The 23,565-nt window shown below is 34.3% G+C and overlaps 3 protein-coding genes across 7 annotated transcripts in view; all 3 read right to left on the bottom strand.

Annotated features, from left to right (window-relative positions):
* Window positions 1–48: 48 nt before the first annotated feature.
* LOC128176616 (mitochondrial amidoxime-reducing component 1-like) lies at window positions 49–5,611 on the bottom strand. Its single transcript, XM_052843062.1, has 7 exons — window positions 5,269–5,611; window positions 3,100–3,276; window positions 1,955–2,129; window positions 1,122–1,262; window positions 766–827; window positions 605–679; window positions 49–331 (listed from the first exon to the last, which is right to left on the bottom strand). The coding sequence occupies exons 1-7, from the start codon at window positions 5,481–5,483 to the stop codon at window positions 220–222; spliced, it is 957 nt and encodes a 318-aa protein (XP_052699022.1). The 5' UTR covers window positions 5,484–5,611; the 3' UTR covers window positions 49–219.
* Window positions 5,612–7,595: 1,984 nt separating this feature from the next.
* Window positions 7,596–19,986, bottom strand: LOC128175614 (serine/threonine-protein phosphatase 4 regulatory subunit 3A-like). The gene is made up of 17 exons (XM_052841373.1): window positions 19,842–19,986; window positions 19,463–19,631; window positions 17,944–17,999; window positions 16,613–16,711; window positions 15,880–16,503; window positions 15,034–15,183; window positions 14,670–14,714; window positions 14,432–14,548; window positions 14,134–14,188; window positions 13,645–13,721; window positions 13,334–13,436; window positions 12,963–13,121; window positions 11,587–11,756; window positions 11,230–11,357; window positions 10,680–10,870; window positions 9,711–9,970; window positions 7,596–9,489 (listed from the first exon to the last, which is right to left on the bottom strand). Exons 2-17 carry the CDS (start codon window positions 19,608–19,610, stop codon window positions 9,391–9,393), a joined length of 2,481 nt encoding a protein of 826 aa, XP_052697333.1. The 5' UTR covers window positions 19,611–19,631; window positions 19,842–19,986; the 3' UTR covers window positions 7,596–9,390.
* A 1,934-nt stretch (window positions 19,987–21,920) lies between these two features.
* The window catches only part of LOC128175615 (uncharacterized), a 4,508-nt gene continuing 2,863 nt past the window's right edge, over window positions 21,921–23,565 (bottom strand). For all 5 annotated transcript variants that reach the window (XM_052841376.1, XM_052841378.1, XM_052841379.1 and 2 more), the window contains one exon: window positions 21,921–22,723. In XM_052841376.1, coding sequence (XP_052697336.1) covers window positions 22,486–22,723 — 238 coding nt within the window. In that variant the 3' untranslated portion in view covers window positions 21,921–22,485. The remainder of the gene's footprint in view (window positions 22,724–23,565) is intronic.

Raw genomic sequence — 23,565 nt, 5'->3', positions numbered from 1 at the left:
TTCTGTTTATTTTTAAGAGATGGAAAGGCAAGTAATTAACAGAATACAAAATGGCATTACCCCCCCCCCCCCCCCAAAAAAAAATATAACGAGCAACTACATGTATGTACAAAACATCATAACATTGATACTTCATAAACAAAACCGTATACACATGTACATATGTTAAGATTAATTGCCGTTTGCTACAGTATAATGATATCGTGGACGGAGGGATGGTCACTTGTATTTGACGTAGACGGGGTCCCCGACGCTGACGTCACCGAGGGAATCGGGGGCCAGGCAGATCCCCATCACAGGCTTGGGTCCATACTTTGACCGACACCGGAACCTAGGCAAGAATTCATCGCCATTATTTAACACCAACAATATCAAACACGCGTCTATCATGTACACCTGACAACCTGGCAATTTTATCAATCAAAAAACAAGTTCTTATTAATTACTTTTTCCACTAATATACAGTATTTTGCTACACATTTCGGGTTAAATCTGCCTTTGAGAGGAGATACTTAAATGTAAACACTCGTGCATGGGTAAGAACATCTATCTGCTAATAAAGTTGTAGCATTGAAGCCATAAACGATATCTTTTATTATCTTACGTTCGTAGGGTTTTAATGGGCTCCTCTTCCTTGGATTTTACTCCTGTGTAAGGGTCCACCGTCGTCAAAAGACACCTGAATAAACACAGTCTATTTATGAAAGCCCCTTAAAAGGCCAATAAAAAAATCGTTTACATACACATGTACCTGTTTGCACTCACCTTGTGCAGTCATCAATATTCCTGAATTGCACATTGCCAATCTTCACTTCGCTCCAATTTTCCTTGGTAAAAATGTTTAAAAAATTTAAAGACAGTATTAACACACCTGCAATATATAGTACAGGCGCTTTCAATTTCATGTATTTACGGTGAATTGTCACCACTCGTATTAATTAAAAAACCCTTTTAATCATATGAGCATGGTGTTCACAAAACTTGCACTTCGTGGGTATAGTATCTGTTAATTTATTCATCTGAGTAAAATTAATACCATTTACAGTACCTAGAAAGTGATTTCAAAATCAACTTTTTGATTAAGAAAATATGTGTCAGGGAGATCTTAATGATTTGAATACCTCATCGAATGCTTCACAGCCGTCCACGACGAAGTTGGGTCTAAAGTTAAGGATGTAGACAGGTTTCTCCAGTTTACTGTTGAGAACATTCATGGACTGGGCCGTCATCAGCATGTAGCTGGAGTAGTCGGAGAAAGACAGCTGTAAATAATAGACAAGAATGGTCAATAGTAGTCGGAGAAAAACAGCTGTAAATAATAGACAAGAATGGTCAATAGTAGTCGGAGAAAAACAGCTGTAAATAATAGACAAGAATGGTCAATAGTAGTCGGAGAAAAACAGCTGTAAATAATGGACAAGAATGGTCAATAGTAGTCGGAGAGTGACAGCTGTAAATAATAGACAAGAATGGTCGATAGTAGTCGGAGAAAGACAGCTGTCATAATAAGGCAAGAATGGTCAATAGTAGTCGGAGAGTGACAGCTGTAAATAATAGACAAGAATGGTCAATAGAAGTCAGAGTCGACAAAGACGGTTGTAAATAATTGATTATTAAATAGTCAATAGTAGTCAGAGAAAGACAGCTTTAAATTATGGACAAGAACGGTCAATGGTAGTCAGAGAAAAACAGGTGTCAATAATAGACAGAAAAGTGAATATCATATCAACTAAACTGGTCAAAGAGATAGCTGTAAATGATGGACAGGAAAAGTAAATGTCAACACTGGCGTTGTTTAAGAAAAAGAAACAATAGTGAATATCAAAAGTTGAAAATTAAGTGACAGAAACAGAGATTAATATCAAAACTTTCAAAATCCGGGGAAAACGGTTAATACTTTAGCTGAAAAAATGTGGTACATGTAAGATCAGATCAGTTTCATTTGTATACTTACAAGGTCGCCTTTCTTTGCATTATGGTCCCACAGTTTTTGTGCAGTGATAGCATCACGTTTGGAAAGATCCGGCGCAGAGAATCCGATCTTTAACCCCTGCCGTCCCAAGTATTTGTTCACCCAGGCTGCAGCCTTCTCCCCGCAGTCTAGGTACTCTGTGGTGTCTACCTTAATCCTAGCAATATAACAAAAATACTACAGTGTACCACATGTATTCAATCCACGATTTGACCGTAAAATACTAATGTGAGAATATACGTATGTTTTGGTTTAAAATTTGACCGTTTCATTTTATGTTCACGTGTGTACGTGTTACAACTCAATAAGAGTGCCGCGCGAAGTTAGAGTCTGTTTCTTTTCTTAGTAACAAAAGGTTTATATTAAATCCGATGTATATTCATGTGCCATGTGTTATATCTTTATATTTACATTTTCCAGTGTCTTTGCCCGTGATAACACTACGTATCGATTTTGTACTATTTTAACCCATAACTACAAATGGCGTATAATTGGGGTGCCAACGGGGTTTGCTTATTTATATCTAAATATTTAATCGTACAATGACTTCAAATTATATAAATATAAGTAATAAGGAATCATTCTTTGAATATTATGAGGTGATAATTTCGGCCGGGGCGTGATAAAATCTATCATAAAGCCCTTCGGGGCTTTATTGGATTTGATCACGCCCCAGCCGAAATTATCAGCGGCCTCATAATACTCAAAGAATGATTCCTTAATTATTCCTTATGTAACTAGGACATTTAACATGTGTAATACATGGACATGTGACCTGTGTAATACCTGTGACTCGTGTATTACATGTGACTTGTTTAATACCTGCGATAAGTGTAATTTGTAGTGTGACATTTGTAATACCTATAACATTTGTTTTAGCTGTCACTAATGTAAAACCCGTCAGTTGTGTATTGGCTGCAACTAATGTATTACATGTGACATGTAAAGTGTTACAATTTGTATTTATCGGGATTTTTGTAATACCTGTACCCAATGTACTACTCGTTATTTGTGTAACTGCTGCAATCAGTTTGATAGTTGTCTATTACTTATTATTATTTAATCATGGTCTGTATGATATAGGTGACCTGGGTAATACCTGTAACTTGTGTAATACTTGTACTTACGTGACATTGCCGACTTGTGACTTGTCTGTCTGGGGTTTAGTCGGAAGTTGTAATGTTGGCATTCCAGGGGCATCTAAACTGAGACTATTGCCTTGGAGACGGACCTTGATGAGCGCCATCTTGGGCTCCTGTCTCTGGGTGACATAACCGCCCTCTGGTGACACAATGACCCACGTCCTTCAATGCAGATATAAAAAGTAGATCAAACGACAAATTAAAAAGTTAGCTTTTAAAAAATACATCACACTTTTAGTTGAGTGAAGTTTCTTGCCTTGTGTCGTAAATTAAATAATCGTCTGGCACGGTTTAACACTAGTTATCTTAACATCGAAATGCCCCCCTTTTTTTCTCTCTCTCTCTCCTTTCGCCCTACAATCGATTTCAAACAGGTGGTAAAATTTCTCTTCTGGATGAAAAGTTTTACGCCTGTCATTGAACAATAGCATTGCAAAAGGTAACGCCCATCGATCCCGAAGAAAACGATTGACTGTGTTCACTCACCGGAACCTGTTCAATACACAAACTCAATACAAATTTCGATTTACGTCTCAATGTCATAATTGCACCCAAAATCCCGTCAGTAGGTAGTTACTTATATATTATACGAATTTCGCTTTATTCAGTATTCCTAATACAATACATGTAAAATGGATCGTATCCGTTGATTCGAGTTATATTTCATTTCAAAATTCTCTCTCTCTCTCTCTCTCTCTCTCTCTCTCTCTCTCTCTCTCTCTCTCTCTCTCTCTCTCTCTCGTAATGGCTACAAAAGATTGCTTTTAAAATTGCAAGTTTTACGTTAATCACCTATTTTACTCAAATGTAAAATATTTGCTTTGTCCAAAATGCAATGTCTAAAAATAAAATGCACGACTTTGAATTTTACTTTTGCCAAGATTTTTCATTATTTTAAGGGGATTCAGTTTTTTCTTAATTTTATCAAATTGAATGAGAGATATCCATTTATCAGCAACAAATTAAGAAAGCGCAATTACACATTAATTTAAAAATGACTTATGGGAAAAGATATTATGTCAGGGTAGCGCTGTGGTAAGCGCATTCGCATCTCACCGCTGCGATCCGAGTACGATCCCCGTGATCAGTAGTGGTCGTAGGTGAGAGGGTATGGTGGTCGCCCGCTCGTACACGTGGGTTTTCTCCGGGTACTCTGGCTTCCTCTCAATTTTATACACCGAGTGGACCAGACGTCTTCAGTTTCCCATACGTTCCAGTGGGTGAACACAGTCAATCGTTTTTGCTTTTTTCGGGATCGGTGGGCGTTACCTTTTGCAGTGTTATTGTTCAATGACAGGCGTAAAACTTTTCATCTAGAAGAGAAATTTTACCACCTGTTTGAAATCGATTGTATTTATCGGCGAACGAATTTAAGACTGTACAATTGAATAACCGTGTTAATCAGAGTATCTCTCTGTAGGCGAATTCAAGAGGGGGCGAAACCGTTTACAAGTGTAGAAGGGCGAAATGAAAAACACTGTATACAGTATTAAGATATCCGATTGAAAGATGGCTTATTTTATTGCCTGTTTATTTTGGTTTAAATTGTTTCCATATATTCCAATATATATTTCTATATATATTCTTAATCGTGACGTAACCATGCATGACTTATGTAATGACCAACTGAGTCAGAATCTAACTGGTCAGCATGCATGTATACTGTACTGCGGTATGATGTTGTATTTTGCGTCGACCAAGGAGAAAACAAAAATTGAGCTATATACGATTCACCCATAGCCACTTTAACAAATTGTAGTACGTGCATAAGCAGGTTTTAAAATACCTGAATTTCATTATATCGACTTATAGACTTCGTCATTTAAATAAAAATTTTCGGACGGTTTCCGTTTAATTTATTGGTAATCATTCAGTATTTAATTTATTGGTAATCATTCAGTACGACAAAAGATTTCATTATCGCTAACAGAGGGTGACGAACAGTGTGAGATGAGAGGATCTTCATCTTTGATTTGCGAAGGCACAGCTGTTTTAACAAGTATGAATAAGTCGATAGACAAAGTAAGAAATGAGGTCTCCTTTACTATACAACCGACGTACAGTCTGGTCGATCACATAGTTGCAACTCCGTGTTGCCATATGTTTATGCAACACTTGCCCAGCGTGTTTGATCACGTGCAATAAAAGACCTACCTGTCACCCACACCTCCATGGAAGAGCCCCGTCTTCTCACACTGGCCCGCCTGTACTTTCAGCCCCCCACACGACTTTACGGGCCAGACGTACAGCTCGGAGATCCGACCGACACGAACAAAGTCTTTCTTTGCGATGTAAGCAGCGCTCAGGTGTTTGATCAGGGCACCTGCTGCCAGGGTGCCGAGAACTGCTGCTGGAGTCAAGTCCGACATTGCAGTGGGTTAAGAACGTTTTCTTTATAACGTCGTAAACCGCCACCAGTTGTTGAAGTCCTAGTTCCTTCTCTGATGATCAATTTTATTTACCTACGGCGGACCATATATGTCAAACCTTGTGTTTATTAAATGTTTCACAACGACGCTCCAGTGAATTGGAACCAATACAAAGGAAGAAAAAACCCTGATTTTTGAATACATAAAATGCACTTGTTCGAAATCAAGTTAAAGTTCTGTTAATAGGTAGAAAAAAGGAATATTATTCATTTTTTTATGAGAGAATATTTCATTATACCATGTATAGACATTTATAATATAGTTTCTAAAAAAAAATACAATTAAAACCGCCCACAGAAAAGTCATATTTTACTATGACCTTCAGGAAGTTCTGTGCTATCTGGGAATAAAAGAAGTACTATCCGCACTTCTTTCCAAAAGCGGATTGAATTGTGTCTCTTTACGGAGTCCTCGCAAGGGTAAAAAGAAATATTTTTATTCTATTCGGGCGTTCTCATGGTTCTGAGATGAATTCTTTGTTGCTTTGAATTTTTTAAGGTAAAGGTAGACCAATGCTGAGGATTTTATTGTTTAAATATTTACATCCAATAAGTTTGGTTCCCTCGATTTCTTAAGGAAATTGATTGTACGTGTTGGAAAATGAAATGCTAGTTAAACTTGCCTGGGTGGTTACAGGGAAAGTTCACACACACACACGCGTGTGTGTATGTGTGTGTGTGTGTGTGTGTATTATTCACTCTATTTCTTACGAAAACTTAACTCTATAGAAACAGCCAGACTGAAATCAACACGCCCCATTCATCGATTGGTCGAAATCTACAGCGGCTGGAACTGAGAAGAAATTGACAGGTCTAAAATTGAAACGCCCTGTTTATCGATTGGTCTAAACCTACAGCGACCTACGAAATATCACGGACTGCACGAAATAATCATGATGATGTCAGACTCAAAGTCTCACAGGAGACGATTTGGCTGTTTCTTTTAGCTAACGAACTTATGAACATAAACAGTAATTTAGTGAATTTTAATTACTTTTCATAATCCTTCATTCATTCTTTATTTCTTTAAGCTTTGCAGCTCATCAGATTTTACAAATTAAACATATTAAAGTACAGAAGTGGGTATTTTACAGGAGCCCCTATTACATTGTGCATACATAAATATGAAAAATTGACATAAGTAAAGGCGAAAAAAATCAAAAAAGAACAACATCTACACTTAATTACATATATCGTTTCTTAATTTCATACTATAATAAATGTATTTGCCGAGGTTACACATATCTTTAAAATTTTCGTTATTAAACAATTGCAACAACTTTAACATCGATGGTTTCTCATAAAATGTAATCAATGTATTAATTAGTTAAAAGAAGGATGTTAATATAAACAATAAAATGCTCTCTAGATCTTTTATTATTCGTGCAGGTTATGAAGGTAGCGACCATTGCAGAAAAAAAATTACATAACCCGCTAACCCGGGTTAAGTATTTTTTCTCCAATGTCGCTACCTTCATATCCCGAATGATTCACCAAAGAAATCATTTTGTTTAAATATAGACCAAATTTAAGATATGGGACAACTGCAATTCTCCACACCCCCAGATTGGGATTTTGGGGATTTAAACACTTCCCAAACGATAATTTGTGCAGGAAAATGCACTCGAATAAAGTTACTTTAAGTTTAAATACACTTTATACAAAGGGTGAAATAGGAACGGAAAGGGCCCCTCTTGCTATCTGTAGGAAATTACAGGTTTCTTCCAAAACGGTTTATCACAAAATTTTTCCCTTTCAGGATTTTCTGAAGCACTGCGCCATGGAGGATTTTTTCAGAACATACTTTTTTAGGCAACCGACCTTCTTTAAAGGGACAAAACACTAACAAGTCCTCTTTTCAACTTTTCTGAAACATTATAAAAATGTTCTTGAAACTTAGAATCGGATGTTGGGCCGAGCTGGTATTTTGGGGTCTCCTGGTTTTTTGGGTTTTTTTTTTTTGGTCTGCGAGGCAACGTCATTGTACATCTTTAAGAAATTGGAACATACTAAAGCTATTGCATTGTTTTCCCCTCCAAATGATAAGAAAACGTTATTATAGTTTGTATTTTTTATTCATTTTCATTTTTTTTTTCTTTTAATATATCATTTGAATTTAACATGACTGACTTTTTACAATGCTAAAACATTGACAAGAATAAAATGCAGGTTTGGGGGTTTGCAGTTAAATACATTTTGTCATCAAATGAACTAGCATCATACCATATATACAAAAGAAGACGATGCAAGAAAACCATGAAGTATGACAAGTTAGCTGCATTGGCCGCTTGTCGTTAAATAACTTAAAATCTGTATTATATACATTCTCATCATTGTTCGCTTAATACCATTCCACTCTTGCTTCCTGCCATGTTCTACAGAGGCTACAGAACCAAGGGTATAAATGACAAGAATTGCACCACGTCTTACACATACTAGCTACAATATCTTCTGTGACTGCATTTTGTAGATTTAACACTCGGATGATGAAACAATTTTAGCCAGTAAAATGCTGCCTTGTTGCACTGCGATATTAGGTCATTTCATGCAGAAAAAAATAATAAATAGATCAAGGAAATGGAATACTTGCCCATGCAGCAGGGTTTCTGTTTTTATATTCTATCTAACAAAATAATACAGAAATCCCAGTCATTTAAAGGATGCTTTAAAAATATACATAATCTTGTAAAAATGTACAACCACTAGTGCATTTACAACTAGTTCAATTTTCCACATACACCTGACACAACATCCCTTTTTTTAAGACCGAGACTGAAATCATTCATATCACATTTGATTGGGATTTGATCCATGACCAGTGTATATAAAATTCTAAGGCAGGTGAAGCCTTCAGGAATGTACTGGTTTCCTGTGTAGTTCATAACTTATTTTGCGAACTAAAGCTATTACTCTGATGGAAGACAATGGAGAAAAATAATGGCCCCTATCTTTTTTCACTTTTTTTGTAAACAGAAGCATAAGTGTATACCACACGCATGTACCTCGATGTCTACACATATCATACCAACTAACTTTTCTTTATAATTGTCCAAACATCCTCTTGAATTTAATTCTGCAAAAAATATATTCAATCATAATCTGTATTCATTATCTGAAAACAGATAACTTCTTCTGACACAATTTTACAGTAAATAGCTTGACAGTGTGTTAAAAAAAACAAGAACAATATTTCATAAGGAATGTTAATTTAGATTTGATTTTTGACAGAAAAATAGCTTAAACATACATGAAAAATGAAAATATTGGTCAATTCAAATTGACATTTCCTTTTTGAATTGTTATTTAAGGATAAAATCAGTCATGATCAGAAATCAGCAACACTGACAATTCACATTTGTGCAATGTTATCTCCCTCTGTATGAACACATAGCACTAGACTTCTGGATGATTGAAATTGCTTAACAGACTAAGAGACTAGGAAACAGTCAGTTAAATATCACAGAGAACCAAGGTATGGGAGAGAGATAGAGAGAGTTAGAGAGATGACCACCATTCTGTGTGTTGTATAAAGACATTTGTTCATTATGCAGTCACATGGTAGAACACACCACACACACACATGCCATACAGGTCTCCAGCATCCTTCCACAGTGTAGAGCCCAGCCATGTTCCATCCACTAAATCACACCCACCAATCACAGCTTACTGTATCCATTGTCCCGTTCACACCCCGATGATGAGATCAGCTGTTTTAGCTGTGAGGCGTCCTTTCATCAGCATTTCTGTCACTAGAACTGAATGTTTTAGAACCTCACTGCATTTTATCACGTATGCGGAGCATGCTCACGCAGCTAACCCTGCCAGTTAAGTGTCCATACCACTGTCTGCTACGTGGATAAACGAGGTCGTTTTGCATTAGGAATTTCCTCTTCTTCTTCTTCATCTGAATCTTCATCAGGATAGTCCACAAGTCCAATTAATCCCAGCTAAAAAACAAACAACAAAATTAAGGATTATCCATTTCCTTATTGAGAACTTGGTGACAAAAAATTTAAATAAATGAACGACATCATTTAAAAAAAATTAACAACCACAATAAAAACAGCATATAATAAAATGCTTACATAAAAAAGCTTGGCATTATATATTTCATAGTACATAAAAATTAATAAAATAGCATTGTAAAGAACAACAGAGTGCTGCTTACCCGTTTGTTTGATATCACTGATGGGTCCTGGCTGGGGGATGAGGAGGGTGTCTGGGGTGAGGAGTTGGGGGTGGGACACGGAACACCCATCAGCGGGCTTCCCGGACTCGGAGGACTGCCCGGACTCCCGGGACTTCCTGGGGAGTGCCCCGGACTGTTGACCGGGCTGTTGGTGGTTAATCCTGATTTGATATTGATATTGATGGATGCTTTGTTGAGTAACCTCGGTGGGGATTCCCGTGATATTGATTGATCTTTGGCTGCAAGAGGATGTAACATTCATTATTACAGATCATTTATCTAGGATACCTTAAATTATATTGTTATTTGCACTCTTTCTCAACTCAATCTTTTATCTTTAGTTAAATAGGATAATTATTTTCTATCTTTGATCTTTGAGTAGGTATATGATTGTAAAGTAATTTCTTTTTATAGTTGTGCAAAATCTTCGTTTGAAACAAATTTTGGCAAATCTGTACAAAGCAATGATAACATATTGCCAAAGTCCAATTGTTGAAAACAAAATCATACTGAGTTTAATAATTATGCTCCCTTTATTTATATAATGAGTGATTCTGTACAAAATTTAAAAGTCTTCTTTTTAAGAAGAAATTCAGTCTATCAAAAATTAATTTACAGGTAAAGGATATACAAATTAACTATTTGGTATCAAGTATTATTGATAGCTAAAAGATAGCTGAAATTATTGTGAGGTTAGTCTTAGACTGCTTTATGTGACTCCATGACTTATGTGACTTTTTTTTTATTGGTCCCATGGATGGTCACATATGACAGTCTAAACTGTAATTTAGAGTTTGCGAACATGGCTGAGGATCAGAGATCGTTAAGGGCAAGTTTTATTGAAAATATTTTATTAAATACAAATTACTATATTGTTTGCATACATCAAAACTTCACACCTGGAAACATTCTTCATTACACTGTCATTTGCTAATCAATCAATCTGACCTTTTCTGTTTTCCATGAAGCGATTGATCTGATCAAAGTCGGAGTCGAGTTTGGACTTCAGAACGTCGTTCATTGGCACTAATGTTTCTCCATCATCCACCTCATCTTCCTGGTCAAACCATCGCTCTTCCTCCTCCTCCAGTGTCCGCGAGTCAATCCAAAGCTGATTCTTCTTGTTAAAAGTCGGCATCCTGAAAACATTTTAGTGATTAAACTTCAATGTTAATAATTCTTCATAAGTCTTTATACTTTATAAACATGCTATAATTTATTATTCCAGTATACCCATAAAAAGATTTATGACAATGTCTCATTCAAAATTTAGATATGGAACTTTTTAAAATCCTATTTACAGTTTTTTGTCAATATTTGTAAACTCTTCCAGGCAAATTAAGATAATTATGTTAAAATGTTAACAAGAGCTACATGGACAGTACATGCCCATGAAGGAAACCAATTCTACATCCTTTACATGATTAAAGCGTGCAGAAATAGCAATGTTAATGCCTTTATTCGTTTACATAAAAGAGAACCAAATTAAGAGTTTTACCCATTAATTCTGTCCTGTTGTTGGTCGTAGCGGACTTTGAGAGCGTTGAATGTGTTGACGTAAGTGACAGACTCCAGGTCTTTGATGTGATGTTCAATGATATGGGTACATAATGATTTTACATCTTCCTGTTAAAAGAAAAGAAAAGAAAAATCAAACGATAGTTTCATAAAAAGTTCTACAAAAGCCAAACAACTGTCATTCAGATAAAACCATTGAAGTCCTACATGAATACCAGTATACCGTATTTTTCTTTTATTTTTAAATAAAGGTGCATTTTTCTTTATTTTGATACAATTAAGAATATGATACATGATATTTATTTCATAAATAAATATTGTTTATATTTTAACTTACTGTCTTGATAAACTCAAAAAGTTCTATCATTGCAGAGTTAAGTAGATTGTATCTATTGCCATTTTGTCTGAAAGCTTCGACAACAGGTTGAAAAAGACACCCATTCACAATGTAGCGATTGTAGAATTCCTCCTTTAATCCTATTATTTTCCTCATGAACCTTAAGGCACCTATAAAGAAATGCAAATTATGGTTAAATATATTGAAATCTAACAAGGTTTCTTTGTCTTTGTGAAGAATAAGCAGTGAAAATGGGTATTGACAATTCATAATATATTAAAAATCATTTACAAAATATAAACATATTAAAAAAAAAATTCCATATACTAGTATCTAACTAAATTTATATTAAAGAGACATTACAGCTAATTTTCCTCACCTTTGTTTCCCTTTTTAAACACAATTTGATAAAAGTTGTGCATGTAGTAAAAGTTTTTTTTTTTTTTATAAAGCCACAAAAATTAATCACTTGGTTCTGGACCAATGTTTTCAAAATCAAGACGCGGAAGGGTGGTGGTACATTTTTCTTTTTATTTCATAAGAAAAAGATGCTACATTTTTTCTTTTACACCACATTATTTTGAATGAAAGCAGTTGTCAATGGTATTGGGAGGCTTATGAACTGACCAATTTTATAGAAATAAATAGGGAGTGAAAATAATTCATGCACAGAATCATGCACAAGAAAAATTTCACTTTAAATGTTAAGAACTTCCCACATTTGGTATGACCTCAGAACGATATGTTAAATGAGGCATTTGACAAAGAAGGGAAATGGAAATGCTTGGTGTAATTAGATGTTAAAATAATCCTACACAAATTGATATTTTGATTACACCTGTAGATTCACATTCTTTTCTCTTACAAGATATAGTTTGCACTTGTATTTTGTCTCCTTTTCAAGCAAAATCTGTTGAAATTTGTGGTCTTTTTACCCTCTTGCTGAAAGCCACTCTTAAAAGTTTAAAATTGACGTGCATGCCCTTTTAAAAGTAAGGCTGAGCTAGCAATATTTATTAAAAAATTAATAACTTTAATTAACAAATAGAGAATTTTTAGATTTTACAATGCATAATTTTTGCAAAGTTCATACTTTTAACTTTGCATGAAAATTCATATAAGTTATGGAAAAATTGTCATTTCATGGTATTTATGCAAAACAAGCTGTAGTATCTCTTTCAGATAATTCTTGCAAATGTTTTGACAGATGCTTGATGGTCAATATGAAGCCTTGGCACAACAACAACAACAAAAATTTTGGATTCTAATAACTACCTGAATTCCTTATCATGTATATTTTTAATTGACTGAACTCTTCTTCATATCGATTTATTTATTATTTAGACCTAATGCTACAGAGTACAAACATTTCTGACCTAATGCTACGAATGCATGTCCAGACTTGAGGAGCACCAGCACCCTGCGTAGTAAGTCTTTACTGATGATGTAGTTCTTTATATGATACGCATGATATTCCACACAAAATGTTAATAATTCCAGGATCAGACTCTGAAGTTGAGCTGTCTGAAAGTCGTCTAAAAAAGAGCACACATATAGGACATTACTCAAAGACATAGCAAAACAAATTATAACAAATTATTTGTGTAAAATACTGTCATTTTAATTTCAATATACCATGAGGCTGTTACATTTTTCTATTATTTATAAATGAGGAAAGATTTAACTGTAAGTAACGTTTCGGTTTTTTTTTATCTTGGGCATAAACTATGAGATAAGACAGTGTTACCTTTGCTTGGCTTTGAATCCACTGTATTGGCAAACAGCGGTGCAGTTAAAACATGCATACTCCTTTTGTAGAAAAATCCTAGGAATTCTGATTTCTCTGTTTTCTAAAAATGAGGACACAATTAGGTTTACTGAAGAGAATCTGTTCTATTTTGCTGAAAATCTGCTATAGGGTAGGCCACATAGCATTTCTTAGTCAGTTACTTTTAATTCATTTAATTTTGATTTTACATGTAGCAGGTGTTGAACAATTATTTACACTGTACATTGTGGAACATGTAACATTATTCAGGTTTAAGAACACATTCTTACATTTGCAGTTGCCATCATGTTTTCTGGGTCGATCAATAATTTTACTATTCCCATCAACTGCACAGCTCCACCTAGCTCTGCAAAATAGGGGGGAAATCAATACATCCATTCTATTTTTTTTCCCCAACACAAACTTGAATAGAAAAATTATGCTTCATAATTAAAAGAAATTAAAATTTCAATTCATTCTACTGTAAGCAACATATGAGGTCCATCAAAACTACAACATAAATAATTCAAAGCTTTTATCAATCATGTTAATCATCCATGTAACATGTTGTCCTATAATAAGATGATTTATTGTAAAATATTGATATCCATTATAATATTGAAAACTCTTTTGTAATTTGCTTAAAAATTTCTGACATTATGAACATTTACAGAGCCATTCTGATAGGACCAGATTAAACAGGAAACTCATTACAAACAAGTTTTGAATTAACAGACTAAATGAGGAGTATATGAAGAGCTACTGCAATGATGAAGTACCTGGATCTGTGTCATTTATCATCTGTTCTATTACCAGGTTGATCAACAGGTCATCCTGTAAATGTAGAAAAAAATACTTGTAATATACATTGTAATTGTTGTAATGCACAAAACAATTCTTGTCACACAAACAAATACTAGCATTGGCTCAACATACAACTCAATGTTTTTTCATAAAAAATTCAGAAATTGTAAAATGTCAATTTTGATTCTTTTTATATTCGCGTTGAAATTCATTAATTATTATTGAAAGGTTGTTCAAAGCTTTCAATTCTTCAAAGTTGAAATTTTTTTTTACATCATCTTTGTTTTGGCCTTCTTTGAGAATGAATTCTCGAACCATGGACGGACTAAATTCAACTATGTAGGAGAAGATATCAATGGCTGCTGGTTTCATCTTGGGATCATCGAGAGCCTAAAAATCAAAACAAACATATATATATGTAGAAATATTTACCATTCTGGGTTCTTGTTTATACAATTATTGTGTAAGGTAATACAAATAAATTAAAGCTCTATTGAAAAAATAAACTTACCAGTATGACTTCAATGGCTGATAATGCCCCAAGACTTGATAATTTCTAAAATGGAATGATTTCTGTTAATCATACTTTCTTAAGATTAATACAAGCAGCAGCGTTTTTTTTACATGTATGTTACAGACATATGAAAATTTGAGATTTTTAACATTTGAAAACAATAGACTTAACCCAAGTCTCAAAATACCACATCAACTTCAATAATATATACTTTTTCCAAAGTTCTGTTAAAGTTAATCAAACTAAGTATGATGCAAGTATTTCTGTAAAATGACAAAAGCTCCTCTGACATATGGAAAATAATGTAATTATGTACAAACATACATATATACTCAAAAGGGAACTCTAACACAAATAATACCTTAAAGAATGATTCCCTATTTTGAGGTTGCAGTGTCTGTGAGAATGTGCAGAATTCCTTCAGAAATAAGACCAGGTCCCTGCGGTGGCCATCGTCTGTTTCATCGTCCATCAGTTGAGCAAACAGACTGGGTAAAAACTTTTCATCTTCCTGGAATGGTAATTGAACAAATATAACTCCAAACTGGTCGGTCAAATGTTGTCTGCAAAGCCTTTTAATCCACTTAAAAGTCACTACACACAACACTTGGATCTTGTTTTCAGTCAGATTATAAATTATGAGAATAATTCTTAGAAACTACATCATCTTATTTACATATTATGAGGCAACAAACTTTTATTTATTGAATCATTACTTAAATTGTATTCACAAAATATATCTCCACAAAGTTGAACAACATCAGTAAAACAAAGAAGAACAATTGTTAGATCCATATTAAAATAGTACTGTGTACATTTTTATAACATGAATAAAATATTAACAAATATTAAAAACAATGAACAATTACTTTAAATCTAGTTCAGACAAAAACACAACAGACAGAAGGACATGGTGACACCAATACCCCTGTTAACACCCTCCTTCATAAAAAAACCCCACTGTTTCAAGATGCATTGTAATACCTATTCACTATTTGGATGTATACCTGATTAAATGTGCATACTTTATAACTCATCTTTTTTAATAACCTGTTTACTTTTGATGGTCTGTATAGTAACATCTGACCTGATTTTTGTTTTATTCCATTCTAAATATACCGCTCACTTGAATGCATTTTAAGTTCCTTTTTCATAAATCCACAGAACATATACCTATATGGAAAATAACTTTTCAATAACACAATACCTGAATCATTCCTACTATTTCCACTTTGTTAAAAAACACAAACGAAGTTAATGTTGAGAGCATGTTTTCCTCAAACACTGAAGGGGTGGGTAGGATTACATCCTGAATGTACTGGACTCGATACGTCTGATGAATTTTGTTGAGTAAATCGCGATTTGAGATGGGTATAACCTCCTTAAAGCGCACAGTCTTTTGTAAGTACTCGCGATGATGGGCTGGTGTCTTCAGAGCAGGGTCATATTCCAACACACCAACCACATCAAAGATAGTGTCGTCTGCGAACAAGATTTCGAACAATTCTGTCTTGTTGAGTAAAAATATGCTTTTGAAGATCTCATATAAGTTATGGAGACCATCAATGTTTTCCAGGTCTTCACACATGTGGAACAGATCTAACAGTTTTTTGATGTAGCCCTCTGCCTCAAGGGCCAAGAACAGTTTTTCTTTGCGAATGGGGGTGGACAAGACACTCCTGAAGAGTTCAGCAATCTCATCTAGCTTGCTGAGTTCACAAGGAGGCATTTCTATTGGTGGGGCAGCATCGGGGAATTCCTCGTATCTATCCTCCTCCGATTCTTCGATACAATCCTGGGTCACATCCAAAGACGGGTCTTTTCCCTGCACCTGTTTAAAAAACAATAGATATCAGTGATTTTTTTTTTCTCCTTTCATAATGGATCATGTATTCACTGGTCAAATAAAATTTATGAGAGGAATGCGTTAAGACACTTACTGTGCATATTTTCTCCCAGATTTCATCACAGCCGTCCTTCTCTTGGAAGCTTAGAGCCAGGTCATACTGGTCAGCCTCAGACCACACAATCAAAGTTTCCTGTAAAAAAAAAAATCATAAGTCAGCCAAAAGTCATATCCAGACTTATGCACTAGATGTGTACAATATTTTTGTTATAATTATGCTGGCTGAAGTAAATGTGTTGATGCATCATGCTGAGTAAAACATTTTACTATTGTTGAGTCCTTAAAAATAATTCATCAGTTTAAAACATTTGATTGAACATTACCGGGTAATTTACCTTCACCAACTGACAATAAAGATAATTCAAAAGTTAGTGGACCCCACCACCATGAGACGGATCAGTTCTTTCTAAAATGACACTTTTTTTACACACAATATTTCCTCAAGGGTTTATTAAAAGCCTATATTAAAAAGCATTTTCATTACTCTGTTTATACAGTTTGTAACAAATGTTTTATTATAATTACTCTCATTATGATATTTTTGACAATATTAATTATTTTGGAATACATTTATTCAATCTTTTGTGTCATGTTAGGAAACTACAATTAATGTACTGGTGTGTACTGTAACAACTGTTTTGTAAAAAAACTGCATTGTAATTCAGTCCTAAAGGTCCTTGGTTCAAATACATGTGACCACCTGTATATATTTTTTTCTGAAAGAAGAAAATCTGCACTTTTTGGCAAACTATGCTTGTGCTTTATATACAACTCTTTGTGCACTATGCCAAAACAAACTGGTAGTGAATATGTATATAGCGAAAACTAACAGGAACAATGATAATGAATAGCCAGTAAATATTATAATCAACATAACATGACTAAGCTTTTTTCATGTTTATAGAAAAATATGGTTCTTAACAGCAAAGAGGCAATGCATAGTGGTCTACACATTTAAATACATATCCATCTAATAACCAACTAACTTTTTATTTTTAGAAGTGAAATCACAATATTAAGCTGCTAATATATCAGCAGCACAATTAACAAACATGTTGTAGTGCTAATGTTGTAAAGCTAGTTCACCAAAAAGAGCAAAGCATACCTATGTACTCTGCATTAGGTTCAAAGAATGAGGTTAAGGTCAAATTGTCAGCAAAGTTTATTATGCAGGAAATGTATTTTTCAATAACAAAGAATTTGGTTTAACCTTCTTGTTATCAGAACTACCACCTGGAGAGCTTGGTGTTTTCTTATCTACAAGGTGTCACACAACAAGGGTTGTGAAACAGGCATTTAAATTTTCAATACAGGGAAACCTGGGGGGGGGGGGGATAGAACTGTGTTTAATTCCACACTGCTAACCTGTTGTTTCTGATAGGCTGTATCAGGTCGGATTCTGGACTCCAGAAGAATGGTACCTGTAAACAAACAAATTAAAGTTCAATGTTCGTATGATTGGAAATAAATATACTTGAATATCGATCAGAACTCTACAGCAAGTGGAATATACTTTTCCTTGGTTTGAAAAAACCCCAGAGCTAATTAGACTTTTAAAACTTTACACCAGTCACTACCAGTGTTAAAAAAATGAACTTCAAGCTCAAGGGTAGGTTATGTAATCGTTTGTGCCTGTTAAATGTCACATTCTTCTTTATTCCAATTGTAGGTAAACCTCAATCTTCAGCAGTAACTGCCCTTCACAATGTTTGGGATGTTAATAAGAATTATCAAAATTTAGTCATTTTTAAATAACTCTCAATAATGTAAACAAACAGCAAAATAGAATTTTGGCACACTGCCAGTTCAACTCCCATGATACCAAAATATTGATTTTTTTTTTTTAAATTTTCTTTCTTAAAAATAAACCTAACTCTTGTTATATCAGTATTTTAGATGAAACTCTTAATAAAAGAGCATTTCATATACTAACTCATTAAAATGGAGTAAATACTTTTTAAAACATGTGAATTTTGTGGCAAAATTTAACTTTTGTTAAATTTAGGATAAAAAATACATAATACTGAATAGACATGGGAAATTCATATATCATAAATCCCAGTATGGTATAGATTTTAACTGACTTAATGTAATGAGATTTTTGTTAATGTTTATTCAATATTTGTCTTAAGTGTTTTATCTAAACAAAAGTCTCATCACAAACCGTATTCATGATGAACTGAGCAAGCTATATTTAAGTACGGCTTTCCAAGTTAATTCATGAAGGAGTAAAATGGTGTTTGTCCCTGGGTTAGCGTATCATTTGTTTTCAAAATCCAATAATGAAAAATTTCACCATCTGAATTTTAATGGACAACTCAATCAAATGATATCTCATATCAAAGACAACTCGCCTTAAGTTGTCCTGAGGGTGACTTGTCTTAGGGCCATTTGTCCCCATTCCTAAAATTTAACTCATCACTTATTGTACATGTTACCGTAGCAAATTTTAATCATAAATTCTTACACTTTATGTATTAATGAGCTATTTTAAACTCTACATTTTAACAGACAAATCAATTTGAAATTTATCGTGCTTTACTTTTGGGAATTCTTCTTCGCCAAGGTTTATAAAGTACAAAAATGTGGATTGCTCTATATAATATAAATGTATAGAGTTCAGAAGAAGTTGAGATGAACACAATCTCTTTGAGAGCAAATCTAATTGATTGGAATGTTTGGTTTAATACACTTCAAAATTAACTAAATTAAAACCCCATTTAGAACAAATAGCGATACATAATCAGGATTTTCCATTGATAACATGTGTATATAAACAAGATGAGATCTGGTAAGAATGGGTTATTGTTCATAGAAAACAACGAAAATTGTGTGATCCAAAAAAATATATAGAAAATTTTGGAAGATACGATTGGATACTAACCATCTGTTTCAGATCTGACGAGCAAAGACATTCCTTTCAACTTCTCAACGTACGCGGACGACACATGCCCGGTGCCTCGGTCGTCCCAGATTTTCTTCTCATCCAACAGATACAATTTAACTCGCCGTCTATTATCGCTAGCTGCCATTTTCCTTCTGATCAGGAATCTCTAAAGAACAATGGATTTTTTTATGTACATAATCATCTTACTTGGCAAATGTGCGTCTGAACATAAACAACAAGCCATGCAATTATAAAATTTTTGAACGCCGTAAGATACAAAAGACAATGGTTCAATCATTCACATAAAGTGAATATGAATTTTACAGATTTCTAGATTTAACAAAAGAATCAGTCAATGGCAAACGAGATAGCATACCTCAGATAATGTACAAGATCTTTTCCCCTGTTTACACACTCGATAAACATTGCTGGTGAGACTCAGTGTCCGCCATCTTGAATGTGTTATTAGACCGAACGTGGGGTTTCCACACTTCCGGACAAGGTTCCCGCCAGAAATAAATCTTGAACCTATCCCGTGAACGAGAGACGGAATCCGTTGTCCCCGATTTTGATTAAAAAGATAATAATTTAACACTGTAAAAAAGTGTTTAAAAATATGTATTTGTATACTACGAAAATAATTTTCTGAACATACTTTTTTATGAATAGAAATCACAATAACACATTTATCACAACAAAGAGATTTAAATCAGTAATTGTAACGTTACAGTGTGTCATTTCATATTCAGTCAACGAAGTCCGGCAACCTTCATGTAGTCGATAGTATAGCCTAAGTAAAGTACTTTTTAGACAAATATTTTATTCTGCTAATAAGTACATAATATGATTGGACACCAGACAGTGCCTCTGTAAGTCCTATTTTTTTTATTTGAATTTTGAACATTATTCTACCAATTATACGTCCCAAAGAAACCATGTAACTACGATTAAAAATATGCGCAAAATTTATCGATGGACTTTTTTTTACTCTTCTTGTGCGCCCAAATTCCTGCCGAATCCACATCTTAATAAGCGCCTACCTTCTTCTTACATTTGCAAAATGTTTTGAATCCATATGGAAATTGTACTTAATTTTTTATAAATAATTTTTCTTAGAGCTTATTCACCACTCGATTTTAAAAATGGAATTTTTAATACTGTTTCTCCAATGCTATTTATTTTCAACCACCCATCCCCCTTTTTCGCACCTCTTCTAACTCGGTCAAAATTAAGTTGAGATTGTCGTAAAAAAGGAGAAACCGGGGTGAAAAAATCCTTGATAAAATGTACATTCTAACCAGGAGCTCTACAATTTTCGGAGTTTCTAAATTAATTCATACAGTAGGTACCGCCATTAATACACCTTAGACACTTCTTAGGGCAAGACCCGTTTTAAAATCACCGAAACATTCTTCAATATTATGAATTCAGCATCAAACAGGGAAACTGTCGTAAAGTTTGGTATAGAGAGTCCGGTCCTAACAAATTTCATGGACGATTTTTTTTTTCACACCGTGAATGCCTATTGCAGCCCCGTAGAACACAGGGAGGGGGAAGGGGTCAAGTGACATTTTTTAGAAGTCCCACTCTTTGTCAGACTAGTTACTTTTAATAGTAAATAAAATCGAGTCACTGTTAAAGGACTAAATATTGTAGTACGTTTTTTTCGGGGACCCTTTACGGATGTTTATTACAAAAACATTTTCTTCATAAATAATAGAATTATGAAATTCTAGTCTACTGAACGCGAATAACTGAATCGATAGATAAATGGAATACAATTATCTCACTACATATATTCAGGGTAGAGTGAATAAATTCCAACCGAAATATTTAAAGTGGTATGGGACACTTAATGATACGTATTAAAGTGGATTAAAGTACATGTATATAGTATATCAATATACTTTCGCATGTTTAGAATTTTTAAAAGGCAAAAATTATAACTACATGTGTATTATTGAACTTGTGAATCAGATTTGGAGTAAATACTCTAATCTATTGCACTAGGCTGTTAAGGTAACAATTATGGAAAAGAAAGAATATCAATTATGAAATAATAGTTGATTTTATTGTTTATTTTGATGGAAAGCAGTCAAAATATGGTGGATTCCCATACCACCTTAACTTTAAGAGCATTGCTCATCAGGCAATAAAAAGGCATTTCTGCCAGGCTGTGCACTTCTGTTATGTGAACAATTCTCCAACTTGTCTTCATCAAATTTTAGATACCAAGTTAATTTACAGCTACTGACTACTTAGTCGTCCATGCCTCATATTAAAGTAAAGAACCAATCTTACATCATACTGGTACATTAATGAAATATACCAGTAAGATCTGAAGTTTTATTTGTTCACCTCCATGTCTACTTCCTTCATCTGTTTCACCATTGTTCACAAAGAATACTCTCAAGCAGTTATATTCAAATCCACAGTCATGAAACTCAAGAAAGTCTTACAATACAGCATAGTTTATTAACTTTCTTCTTGTAAAAAATAAAAGGGTAACACAAGTTTGAATACTCCATCATTAATGTTGAGAATTATAACAAGGATGAGATGTTGATGGTCATTAAAATTCTACAAAAAAGCCAGCTTAGTATTTATGATATGTCATGATCCTTTTGTTCTGAGTGCTCGAATTTATATTTGATCTACTTTGCAGCACTGTTCTTTCACACCAAACATGTATGAGTCATTATGCTTCGCATGAAATAATCTACAGTATAATGAAGATTACATGAAATACCTATAAAATATTTGGCAAATGAAAAAGAAAAGGAGATTAAAACTATAAAGATGAATATGACACAAATGAAAATACAAACTTTTTCACAACATAAAAACTTATAAGACATTTCCAAGAAAAATCCGAGTTTCTTGTCCATGATATCCCTAGACTACTTATGATGAAAGTCAACTGAACAAATGGCAACATGATTTCTTGACAAATTTTACAAAAATAAAGAAATAATCAACAATGCATTTTGGTAGGTGGTGATGTGTATTTTTTTTCAGATTCAGAAATATAAAGGTTCCGCCTGATTGGTTCCTGGGGGTGGGGGTGGTCGCGAAGGTTGCTGGGAGGGTGGCGGTTTTTTGTAGAATCTGTCATAATATGATCCTGATCCCAGAGATTCCTGGGGCGGGGCTGGAGGGGGAGGTTCCTTGTAGGAATCGTAGTAACCATTTGCAGAGTAGTCATCATCATAAGATCTAGGGGGTGGTGGAGGTCCTTCTCCTCTTGGGTCTGGATAACTGCAGCCAGAGAAAATACATCAGTTAGATGAAAGAAATAAAGAGCAGTACACTATCAGAGAGGAAATTATAAAGCATTTACAACATAAACCAATGCCCAAAAAGTTTATTCTAACAAATTTTTCAAATATTTTAACACATCTTAACCAAATGACTTTTTCAGTGAAATTATTAAAACAACACCAAAATGTAAATCTTAATTTTGAATTGCATTTCAACAACAGAACCCTTCAGTACAGATGCACTGAACAGGCAAGGTGATCCGCAGAAAATGATGTTATGTGTTGCTGTCCCTGGCAGATGCATTCCGATGATTGGATCTCCTTAAACAGGTCATAAACCCATTCCAGACGGTCTCTGATCACCTGTTACTAGCAATGTTAACACATTATTAATTAAATAAAAACGCTTAATCAGAATCATTCGCAGTACAGCTTGTTTCGGAGTCGGTCGGCATACAACAGCTTATTTAAGATCGGCGGCAGATATTTGGCAATAAGGTCGGATTTGGGAATGGATCGGCAGAGGATGCGGCAAGATATCCGAGTTTGCAAACGGACTTGGTTGAATCATGCATTTGGTCCATTTATCATGCGTTGCGGGTTGTCCATGCTCATTTAACGATCGGTTATGTCGGCCTTGTTAATCTCAGTATCACCTATTGCAATCTTTCACTCGCAAGTCCTTTTGCGCCAGTAACCTAAATATTAATTTTCAAAAACAAAACATTAGGAAGTGTTTTAAAAGGTTGCCAAGACATAGGAGAACTACTTACAAGTAACAGCCATTGTCTGTGACACCTCTGATAATCAAACACTTCCTTGAAAGGAACAAAAAGAATA

The sequence above is a fragment of the Crassostrea angulata genome, chromosome 3, assembly GCF_025612915.1.
Source record: "Crassostrea angulata isolate pt1a10 chromosome 3, ASM2561291v2, whole genome shotgun sequence".
Taxonomy (NCBI): Eukaryota; Metazoa; Mollusca; class Bivalvia; order Ostreida; family Ostreidae; genus Magallana; species Magallana angulata.
This window is presented reverse-complemented; position numbering and strand designations above follow the sequence as displayed.